The sequence below is a fragment of the Austrofundulus limnaeus genome, unplaced genomic scaffold (assembly GCF_001266775.1).
Source record: "Austrofundulus limnaeus strain Quisiro unplaced genomic scaffold, Austrofundulus_limnaeus-1.0 Scaffold66, whole genome shotgun sequence".
In the NCBI taxonomy this organism is placed as follows: Eukaryota; Metazoa; Chordata; class Actinopteri; order Cyprinodontiformes; family Rivulidae; genus Austrofundulus; species Austrofundulus limnaeus.
The window spans coordinates 96,227-107,447 of record NW_013952468.1 but is presented as its reverse complement, the minus strand read 5'-3'; the positions used below and the strand labels follow the sequence as shown (position 1 = coordinate 107,447).

General features: G+C 40.7%; 2 protein-coding genes across 3 annotated transcripts in view; both read left to right on the top strand.

The window, feature by feature from the left end:
• The window catches only part of srp68 (signal recognition particle 68), an 8,606-nt gene extending 5,201 nt beyond the window's left edge, over positions 1 to 3,405 (top strand). Inside the window, exons 9-17 of one of the 2 annotated variants that reach the window (XR_001310361.1) lie at positions 27 to 125; positions 197 to 261; positions 388 to 541; positions 713 to 807; positions 1,605 to 1,734; positions 1,809 to 1,884; positions 1,990 to 2,042; positions 2,247 to 2,794; positions 2,975 to 3,405. Coding sequence is in view for 1 of the 2 variants with exons in the window: in XM_014010166.1 (XP_013865620.1) it covers positions 27 to 125; positions 197 to 261; positions 388 to 541; positions 713 to 807; positions 1,605 to 1,734; positions 1,809 to 1,884; positions 1,990 to 2,042; positions 2,247 to 2,474 (900 nt within the window). In the remaining variant the exon portion in view is untranslated. Of the gene's footprint in view, positions 1 to 26; positions 126 to 196; positions 262 to 387; positions 542 to 712; positions 808 to 1,604; positions 1,735 to 1,808; positions 1,885 to 1,989; positions 2,043 to 2,246 lie in introns of both variants that reach the window. The other variant, XM_014010166.1, reaches the window with a different exon arrangement.
• Positions 3,406 to 7,007: 3,602 nt separating this feature from the next.
• Positions 7,008 to 11,221, top strand: part of evpla (envoplakin a) — a 14,818-nt gene continuing 10,604 nt past the window's right edge. Inside the window, exons 1-5 of the mRNA XM_014010162.1 lie at positions 7,008 to 7,154; positions 10,324 to 10,423; positions 10,503 to 10,657; positions 10,737 to 10,860; positions 10,947 to 11,078. Of these exons, the coding sequence (XP_013865616.1) occupies positions 7,108 to 7,154; positions 10,324 to 10,423; positions 10,503 to 10,657; positions 10,737 to 10,860; positions 10,947 to 11,078 (558 nt within the window). The 5' untranslated portion in view covers positions 7,008 to 7,107. The remainder of the gene's footprint in view (positions 7,155 to 10,323; positions 10,424 to 10,502; positions 10,658 to 10,736; positions 10,861 to 10,946; positions 11,079 to 11,221) is intronic.

The following is an 11,221-nucleotide window of genomic DNA, read 5'->3' as shown; positions in this document are numbered from 1 at the left end:
ATAATAAACTGGTGTTTGTTGTGCAGGCAGCTAATGAGGAAACCAAAGAGCATCTGTACGAGACTCTGCTGGCCGAGTGCAGAGACACCATCCAGGCTGTGAGAGAGGAGCTGAAGAATGAGGCGGTAAGATTCAGGCGTTTAGCTCAGRGACGAGTTGTGAAAGTTTATAAACTGATATTTGTTTGTGTTTACAGAAACWGCGAGACCGGAGCTCTGATAACGACGGTGGGAAGGTGTCCAACCTGCAGTACCTGCACAGGTAAGAAATGCTTCAGTCAACATGAGTTGTGGTCAGATCTCAGCCCAACAACATGAATGTGTGAGTTTGTAATTTTTACTRTATTTCTMCTTGTTTCCTCTGRTCTGYGCTGCTCTTCTGTCTCAGTTACCTGACCTACATCAAGCTGTGCACGCTGGTGAAGAGAAACGAAAGCATGGCTCACACTCTGCAGGCCAAACTGAAGGAGACCGAGGTGGAYGAGAACAAGAGGGGGCCGCGTCCGCAGGATCTCATTCGACTCTACGACATCATCCTGCAGGTACACGTCTGGACAGGAAATATAATCTGTATATTTGGCCAGTTTAAATAAAAAAATCAGACTTATTTTTGCATGCACGTCTTGTAAAACTGTATTCTAAGCCGTGCATATTATTTTGTTATCCACATCTATGATTTACTGTRATCTAAACGTTTGTTTTCTCCTCCTCAGAGTCTGGCTGAGCTCTCCACTCTGCAGGGGCTGGAGGATGACCACACCTTCCAGAAGGAGGTGTCCCTCAAGACTCTGGTCTACAAGGCCTACAGGTCAGCTTTGCCACTTTCTTTTTGATTTGCATTCATGAGTCTACAATTATCTCAGCTTTAATCACYAAATAGTCTAAAAACAGATACTCTCCATTCTTTTGCTTTCTTTTTAATTGTTCTATTTGCTGTTCCTATWATTACTAACAGGGTTCCTGCAGATCCTTTAAAAATCTTAAGTCATTGAATTCATCAATTCAAATTTAAGGCCTTAATTGGCCTTAAAATGTCTTAAATCARTCTTTCAGAAGTCTTAATGTTAACTCATTGTGAATAGGATGATTGTAATTCATCTCAAATATTAAAATAATTGGTAACATTTATTTTTTAATAAATGACATCACTTCCTGAAAATATCTCAACTGTTCATCTGAGCAATGTGAAATTTGTTTTGTAATATGTTAATGTCGTCTTTCCAAAAATGTATTCACTTTTCTTACAAATTTTGATGTCACAGGCACTTTAAGGTTTCATCTACAGCAAATTGGGATCATAAAACTTCGAATTTTGGGTCATTAGAGGATTTCCAGAAATTAAATTAAGTTTAACAACTGACTGCTAAGAATGTTTCTGCTATAGTTAGATATGGATAAAAACAATTGGTCTATTAGHAATATTTGAATACTTCAATCAAAAATACTTTGATTCATGAATTTCTGACAGGTTTTTTATTTTGTTATTTGTGTTTATTATGAAATTGGTCTTGAATTTAATTTCACTTGGCATTAAAAAGTCTTAAATTTAACTTGCCTTAAACTATAGGAACCCTGGGTAATAACAGTGTTGTCCTCTGTTCTCAGGTGTTTCTTTATAGCTCAGTCTTATGTTCTGGTGAAGAAGTGGAGCGAGGCGCTGGTGTTGTATGAGAGGGTGCTGAAGTACGCTAAGGAGGTSCAGTCCAAAGCAAAGAGTCTTAACAACAGCCTCAAGGTTGGTACAAACCGTGAGCTCACAGTCGCACAGTTTTATGTTCAAGTTTAAAACACGTGGTTGATGTGGTGCAGGACCTCCCTGACGTCCAGGAGCTCATTGCTGAGGTCAATGCTGAGAAATACTCGCTTCAAGCCGCTGCCATTTTAGGTGAGAATGCGTGTGTCTGCTTAGACGTTTGGTTTTATTGTCCAGACATGAATTTAATTCTGCTCAGCTTCGAGTCCACTCCTGATGAACTCGTTTATGTTTCAGACACTGATGAGCCTCCTGAAGTTTCCTCTCAGCAGCAGGTGAAAGACAACACGGTAAGAACCGAGGGGACACACCCGGAGCGTGAACACTGCTGCTCTTCATTCTTACTAAAAGATTCTCAGCAGATTAGATTGAACCAGATTTAATCTGGACTAACAGAGATACTGACGTTGACACAAAAAGGGACAAATTCCCGACTTTTTCTTCTTGCTGGTTTCTCCTCCGTTTTCACAAACGTTGTCTTTGCTGCTCCCCAGCCTCTGTGCGACCACCTGGACACCTTCCGTCTGGACACCGCCCTCGTGGGAAAGCAGCCCAACCTGGTCCAGTTCCCCCCCGACTTCCAGCCCATCCCCTGCAAGCCTCTGTTCTTCGACCTGGCCCTGAACCACGCCACCTTCCCGCCGCTGGACGACAAGGTGGAGCAGAAGGGCAAGGGCGGCCTGACCGGCTACATCAAAGGCATCTTCGGCTTCGGCAGCTAAASCCGAAGACGAGTCGCTCCAGAGAAACCACGCCTGCGCCCCCTCACACTCGGTCCATTTGTCAGCTGGAGCTCCACTTATCATTTGTAGTGCCTGATCGGACGAGTCTGAGTTGAATTGGAGGTCTGAGAAAAGATTATAGAAAAATAAATTTAATAATTTTTAAGTAGCGATGAGCAAGCACACAGAAATCAACCTCTCAGATTTCACAGGTCATCACATCTACTCAGTAATCTCAGAATCCAGTTGTGTTTCTGAAGCCTGAAAGTCAAGGGAAGCAGGGAAACGTGACAAAATAAAGTCAAAAGCGAGTTATCTCGGTGAGTTTTGGTTTCCTTTTTAATTATTTTGCAAGATCATTAAGTTTTAGTTGGAAATCTAATTAACTGCCATGTTTGTTTGTTTGCATATGTTTATTTGACGTTTACTGTCCCATCAGACGGGGTTCCCTCACACTGAAGGAACTGATTCATCTTTGTCATTTTATCTCATGTTCTCAGCTTCTGTTTGGGTTTTAGCTGCAGAAATCAGCAGCGGACTTGAACCGTTGAGCTCTGAGCAGCTTTTCATTCATCGCACCGCCACGCCTGTTCGTACGCTMAGAGGAAGGAAAATGTTTTTTACAAATGAAAAGTTTGTGGAAACTGCATTGTTACAAATGACTTGTTGTATTTTCACACCGGTTCTCATTTCTGTTCATTACTGATGGACCAGTTTAACGCAGCTGAAACTGTTTCATTTTATTTGACTTGTTTGTTTCTTTATAATGCATCTGTTAAAGAATCAAGATGGATGTTCTGTTATTCTGAAACARTGTTAGTGTCTGTAATTGTTCTGGAGGGGGAAAAATCAATTTCTGGACATGAAGCTAGGAGTGTACGATCATTTAGTCTCCAGGTTTGTCATTAATAAACATTTGCACCAACTCGTCCTCCTTCATTCATTTTATTTACGTAAATGTGTCTGGTATTTATAAATTGGTTTACAGTTTCTCAGGTTGTAGGAAGCTCGTTTCTTTCATGGCAGGTGTGTGTGTCCCTGTTAGGGGTGTGTGAATGGGAGTGCGTAGGATACCTGAGCAGGGTGTGCATGCGTRTTTTGGTTTACTTTTTGTACTTGCATTTTTAAGTGTTACACAAGTCTTCGTTTTAACCCACTGTGATGGCTGACTGATGACAGTCAAGTTTGTCACATCTCGAGTCCAGCTGAGTGGACTGAAGAGGATTCTGCTTTAGTTAGATAATTGCCACGCTGTTACAAATAATTCGTTGTGTTATTCACATGTTGGGTTTCAATCACAGGAGGAGCAAACATTCTCAGTTTATTTTTTCTCCTGTACGTTGACACGTTTCCATAAATCTTGGACACAAATTGTCCCGGGCTGAGTTTGTAGAATTAAACCTGTCAGGTGATCTCCAAGCTGCACACATACAGGCCAACACCTTTTAGTTTCTACGTATTTTATTCYCTCTGCAGTTTTGACACCTGTTGCTGACACAGGTGACGTTTATGAATCCCTGAGGTTTTATACCCTCAGTTCATCTGAGCTACAAATAAAAGTCAACGCTGGAAAAATTCACGAGTATTAATGTGACCTTCAAAGGGTCGGTTGTAATTAACTTAAACTAAAATGTCAYGTTCCTSTTGTTGGTAAGACAGCCCTGCWAACAATAACTGAGCTCTGTGTGGTATTTCCTGCATAGAAATAGTGTTTTATCCAGTTTCCTTTTAAACTGAAAAGTACTACGTGTACAATTGACTACATGTAATAAATAAATAAAACAGAAATACTATTAAAAGTAAAAATTAATGACTTGTGAATAGCTGCCATCTTGAATTCTAAACTTTCCCACCAGAGGGGTGTTCCAGATAAATTTACGATTTATAAGTGGGAAATTCCCACTTCCCTCTGAAAGAAATAGGATCTGATCWAATGTTGCACTAAACCTTCAGAGATAAAGTATGTTGGGAGCAGTAGTGGGCACAGTTTTTGCTMATTTTAAAATTTATTAGTGGATTAGCACTTGCTAAATTTATAGGCTAAATTTAAAARCACTAACTGAGGTCYATAAATGTTATTGATCAGGCGGGTGAAAGCTGTCACACATTTTGTTCATGTGTGTCACTTATCCACCAGGTGACAATATATGAACCCAAATACAGCCGTGGGATGTCAATGATAAGTCTTAAGAGAGCAACATGGCAACATGTGACTCATGTCGTCTAATGTTCATGGGTTGACTGGGTTATTTTAGTGCTTTAGAATTAGTTTTTGCTAAAACCTTCAGTRTATTAGTGCTTTAGAATTAGGGGACCCAAATATCCGAGTTAGTGTTTTAGGGTTAGTGGAACTAATTTTTAGATTAGCGCTGCCCGCCACCGGTTGGGAGATAATTATTTCTTTATTTCAAACCTCTGGTAGGTGTCAGAAGCATCACGTTGTTGCTTCATCAAGCAGAAAGTCAAGCTCAGTTACATGAGGGKGCCAATCTGTCCATATTTATTGATCTAATAGGTTTTAAATGTTATTTAACAAATTATCCTTGTAGAAATACAAATTGCACTTTCAAAAATATATTTTATGTGGTTTTTAGAACCTATAACCTAATGGATGAAAACAAAATGTTAACTTTAGAAATACACATCATTAGGATTTACTCTATTCACAACTATTCCATTTATTATTTCTTAGATATGTCTCATTACAATCTTGCAAATCAGTAAAAAAAAATCCAGTAATTTGACTTTAAATAACAGAATRCAGAATTTAAGCTGACTAATGTTGAGAACGATCTGCACTAAATGATAAAGCCATTTTATATTTAAAGCATTACCTTTGGGGCTCGGGGAATACATCAACGACAGTCAGATTTGGTCCTCGGGCCTTGAGTTTGACACACGTGATCCAGCAGTGGTTCTCAAAGTTGGGGTYGGGACCCAATGGGGTCCCAAAACATCAAGGTGGGGTCCTGAAAAGATTTTCTGAATGAATTATATAAGAAAATAAAACAACTTTTGTTTGCCTTTGTTGTTACAAAAGAGTAAGGTTAGTGTACTTAAAATGGACAAAAATAGCATAATGAATATTGTTGCTATGATCTTGTTTTTTTGACATGAAAACAATGTTTATGATCCAACAACAGTTGGGGGCTCAGCCAGGTTTCTGCTGCTGATATTTTAAGAAAAAAAGTTTGGGAACCACTGATCTATATAGGCTCAGGCTGGTGAAGAGGAGCGACCTTCATCTACAACATTTCTGAAAAAACAGGTATTTCAAGGGCACACCTTTGCATATTTATTTAACTAAACAGACTTTCTTCAACTAATTTTTTTTGGTGTGTGTGTGTGCGCATGTGTGTTTGAGTGTTACAACTGACTGGAAAACAAACAGCAAACATTCAACCCAGAGTTTTTACCTGAAATCATCTCCTGATGAGAAAGGATGGAGTTACAGCTGTTTTAGTCAAACCTTATTGACCTCATGTGAAATCTGTGCTCAGAGTTATATCAGGTATAACATTTATATTTTACAGATATAAACGTATATCTGTAAAATATGAACTGCTATATAAACATTTTACCTAGYTGTAGTGAACATTCCTGAACTGAATTGACTCCAAAAGGTTTAGTTAAAGTTCAGTCAATGATTTTTTTTTTTGTGAAAGTTTCATAAAAAAATCCAGTCATTCGGTCATGAGATATTTTGCTAACACGCACAAATTAATGAGCAAAAACATTACAAATGGCAATAATGAAAACAAAAACGACCGGGTTCATGGTCAGCAAATGTCCAAACAGCAGGAATCATTAAAAAAACTATTTTTGATGGAGACTCAGCAGTTTTGGGAGTAACTGCAGCGTATGGAGTATCATAACAACAATGAAGGTATCTGTTGTTCCACAGTTAAACACACCCAGAGACTTGTGTCTTTGTGACTGGACCGAGGTAAAATATGTGCTCCCTCTCCTCTGTGATGCACAGAAAGCTATCCGGCTGCATTCCTCGCCATGAATCCCTTTTGTTGGAACGCTTCACAGAGAGAGAGAGACGCCCTGCTCCTGGTGCTTTACACGTCTGTGCCATGGATCCCACACTTACAGGACTTCACATGGAGTTGACCTCCTGACCTGTAGCTCCTATGGCAGGGATTATTATGAAACAGACTTCCTGTCTGAGCATGTGGGTGTTCCATTGTTGACTGTACACACACACAGTGTCTGTGTTTGCAGCGTGCAGAGAGCTGCAGCATGGATGTTCACAGCAAAGCTTCTAAACGACTCAGATGCATCTTTGCACAAATAAAAGCTTCTGCAGAACTCCATCAGCTCCATGCATGCAGATAACTGATCTGATCTGAGGGGCCCCGATGAAGAGGAGCAAAGAGAAGAGGAGGAGGAGGAGGAGGAGGGAGGCCGGAAGGAAGATCTTGGAGAACAGGTCAGTCTGGTCTCTACAAGGTGGATGTCTGGGCGTCGGCACACCTGCCTGGGTGGAGCCACCTGTGTGCGCTGGCCTGAGTGTGTGTCTTACTGTGTGCGTGAGTTATCAGGAGACACACAGCGGGAGCCACAGGGCGAGGAAGACCGAGACGAAGAAGGAGCGAGGCTTTTCTCTGCCTGACATCCTCCCAAGATGTTCAAGAAAAAGGACGCACAGAAGAGCTCCAGCAAGCTCACCAAGTGAGTTTTTACTTATTGTACATTGTGACTTTGAGCATGCAGGGCTTGTGTGTGTTTTCCACAGTGTCGTGTTTCCTGAGTGTGCTGCTGGCCTTTTTGTCTCTGTTCCATTAGAACAAGGAGGCTGAGGGAAAGGTCTTCCCCGACTTCACTGTCAGAGTTAATCCTCTGGGAAGGAGAATGCTCCCTGAGATCATGAGCTCAGGCTCGGCACATGTTAAATTATAACATGTTTCAGAAAAAGTTACATAATTGCACCAATTTATGCAGAAGAATTTCTTTGAATGAATAGAATTGCTTTGTAAATCTCTGATTTATCAGTACAAATCATCACTATTTTATATGAATTTTTACACTTCATAATTTGTCACTGATGTAATCTGAAGCAGTAGAAAGAAAGTGTTTTTTAATCCGAGTTATTTAAAGTACTTCCTCCTTTTGCCATTAGGGAGATACAGTATCATGAGGGTTTCCACTGATGTGGACCTGTAGTTCCCATCCTTTGAATGGTCGCTGATATGACTTGAGTCAGCTTCACCTTCCTTCTGTCCTGCAGGTGCTGCGACGTGATCGGGGCTGGGCCCTCCATAACTAATCAGCCGCTTTTCTTTTTTAATGTGGGTGTTAACCGTTCACCGTAGTTCCCATCATCCCAAAACGGCTTCGTTAAGTCAGAAAAGTCATGAAGTTTAAACTATTGTCTTCACGTTTGTTCATATATTTCATGTTTTCCCAATTAACCTGAAACAACACAACAATAAAAAGTGAAAACAAGAAGTTAAGTGAGGATGGTTGAGCTATTCTGATCCAGTGTTTATGCTTCCACACTCACGAGATGCTTCATGAACATAAACAGCTGCGCTCTGGTACAGAGACTCCAGCAAAGGTTACTGTAAAGAGTAAGCAGGTATTAGTGAAGGTGCTGGTGGAAATRTCTGGAAAGACTGAGAAGGCTTCAGGTGTGTATGTGTTTGGTACTAACTGTTACCTCACCACTGTGTGATGCAGTGATATTTTTAAAGTTGACAGAACTGGTTTCAGGAAAACATTTTGCTAACAGAGGAAACATGCATATTATTATTTTTGTTTTCTCACCCTGAGCCTCCTCATGAAGTGTTTGACCTGAGCTGGGGAGGGAAAGTGAGCGCTCTGTGAGGTCRGGGAATGTTGGCGTTACACGCTTCTCTGATCCCGGCTGAAGAAAAGCAGACCAGCCCTGCTCAGTTATGTGGCACGTCCAGTTATCCTGCTTTACGAGGCAAATCTGTCATCGTTTCATCAAGTTTCTCATTGTTTCACATAGTTTTGGATAGTTTCTTCTTAAAAATCRTAAGAGCGAAATCTACATTTTCACTTTTAGTTTGCAACAAAACTTTCCAAATACTGACTGTATCGGAGACGTGTGAGGGTGTGACTCAGCTGCTCGTCCAGTCAAACTGAGGGAAAAATGCAACAAAATAAGATGAAAACAACAAAAACTGAATCTCACAAAGAGCCATGACAGATAAATTAAAACAAACCATTAATTTGGTAATTTATTTAAACAAAATAGTCAAATCTTTTCAGCTCACACATTTTTTTCTTTTATTAATCTCCTTAAAACAGTTTGTGGTGATTAAATGCTTAAATGGTTGGACTGGTTAGTGGAGGAGAGCAGAGATGGATGTGCTGGTTCTGACCCGACCTGCCTCTCCTGCTGAGTGAGCAGGAACAACCAGCTCAGTGTGACTCATTCTCTGCAACGAAAACCACTCAGGCCGAGTTTTAACTCCCTCAAAACCACTTAAAAACTCTGCATTTTCTCACTAAACCACATTTCTCTTGTTTTTCAGTATTTTCTGATAAATTATTAGAATTTACACAGTGTTGTATAAAGTACCTCGAAGTGATTCTTGAGTAAAAGTACAAGTACCTTACCATAAAATTAGCCTCCTCAAAGAATATTACTTGAGTAAAAGTCTTAACGTATCTAATTCACATATTTTGTACTTAAGTATCAAAATTAAAATTCTGACATAAAATGTACTTAAGCATTAAAAGTAAAAGTACTGAGTAAAAATTCACTCTATCCAGGAGGTGCAGTTTATCAGGATAGTATTAGGAGTGATGACTTTCTACTTCAATTTTTTTTAAATGTAAGGACTAGAAAGTAAAAATAAACATGTAGAAATGAAAGGAGTAGAAGTAAAACGTAGACTGAAAAAATAATTACTCAAGTAAAATACAGAAAACCAAAATTTCTACTTAAGTACAGTAACAAAATATTTGTACTTAGTTACTTTACAACTCTGAATTTACAGTTTGTTGCTGCTCCACACAAAATTGACTGATGTTATGAYGGACAGGAGGAGATGGAGTTCTAAGGTTAAATAAAACCAGGGTTAGGATGATGTGCAGGATATTTATTGTCTTCATGTTTGCACTAAYGAGTAATCATCAGCATAAATGATGCTGCATCATCACGAAGAATGATACTCGGTACATCGTTTTGGATATTTTCTGGAGAAACAGAAACCGCACATTTTTTCACTATAATCTAATTTCTGTTTGCAAACTCTACGATTTAATTCATAGAGATGAGTTATTTGAAGGAAAAGCCGTTTTGGTACCAATAAGTCTGTGTTCAGGCGTCAGAGGAAGGACTGACCAACGACCTGCAGGTGAAATGTGAGAAACGTCTCAGGCGTGGCTCCGAAAACATCCTCGCCCTGATTCCATCCCATCCCTGTCGGGTTAACAGTCTGATCCTGATGAACAGGTAGACTGACCGAACCTGAACCGCTTCAGGAACTCCTCCTCATCATCATCATCAGTGGCTTTGTCTCGTATGGAAAGCTGTTGATGATGAAGTTTGCTTATAAATATGCAAATTTTAGAGCKTTTTCTTGTTTATAACGGTGATGGGTGGGTCAGGAGCTCTAATAGACTGTGGTGTTTACAGACGATGTGATCTACAGTGAAGACAGGGAGCAGGTGGAAGAGAGTYCAGAGAGGTGGACAGTTCAAGCTGAGCAGTTTGGACATGAGTAGAGGAGAGACAGTGAAGGATGTGAATATGGAGCTGTCAGGGAAGAGATGCAGAGGGTTGATGTCATGGAGAACCTTTCTGAAACCTGGAGCAGTCCTGAATCCTGGTCTTGGCTCATCTTGTAATCTCCTCTCTTTGCAGGTCTCAGGCTGGCGACTTGGCCCAGCTGATCGCTCGGATTCAAAAGAATGCCGACACGGTGGAGAAAGACGTCCTCCGGTCCGAAGATTTGCTGGCTGTGGTGAGAACAAACAGCGACAATGTGTTTTTATCTCTCATATGATGAAATCCTCAGCTCACCTGCTGTCTGCTTCCACCAGGACTACGAAAACGAAAAGAAGGAGCAGCCCTTTAAGCATCAGGATGAGATCAAAGTTAAACTGGGTGAGGCCGAGGAGCTCCTGAAGGACCTCTTCCTGGACGTGGACAAAGTCAAGAAGCACAAACACCCACAGGCCAGTGAGATCGAGAGCGAGTGAGTGCATGGAAAACAGGGTGAAGACTTGAAAGTGAAGAATTTAAACAGGTTTCTTTAAACTGTCTTTGATTTTCAGTGTCATGATCCTCCACGAGCGCTGGCTGAAGGACTGCGGCGTCTACAGGGACATCTACGAGCAGATCGACGACGTGCAGCTGATGCCCAGAATCGACTGGGGGCCCGTCTTCAGCCAGAAGCAGGTGAGTTTAGAGGCTTCTTCATCGCACATGGTTGTACCAATTATTCATTAACGAGACCCCGCCCCCCCTGCTGTCTGTGCTCACAGAAAGACCTGAACACTGAGGAATTCGGCCCCACCATGGCCGACCTGGAGAAGCAGATCGCAGCTCACAACCTGGTGCACAAAGAGCTGGAGTCCTACAGCTCGCAGCTCTGCATCAGCTCTGCAGGAAACAAGGTGAACACACAATAAATACTGAAAAAAAACATTTAAAAAGTACTTGGTAAAATTACAAATCTTAAAAAAAATTACTTAAGTACCATAAATAAATAAATGTACTCAGTTACTATAAACCTCTGTCAGACACACACACACACACA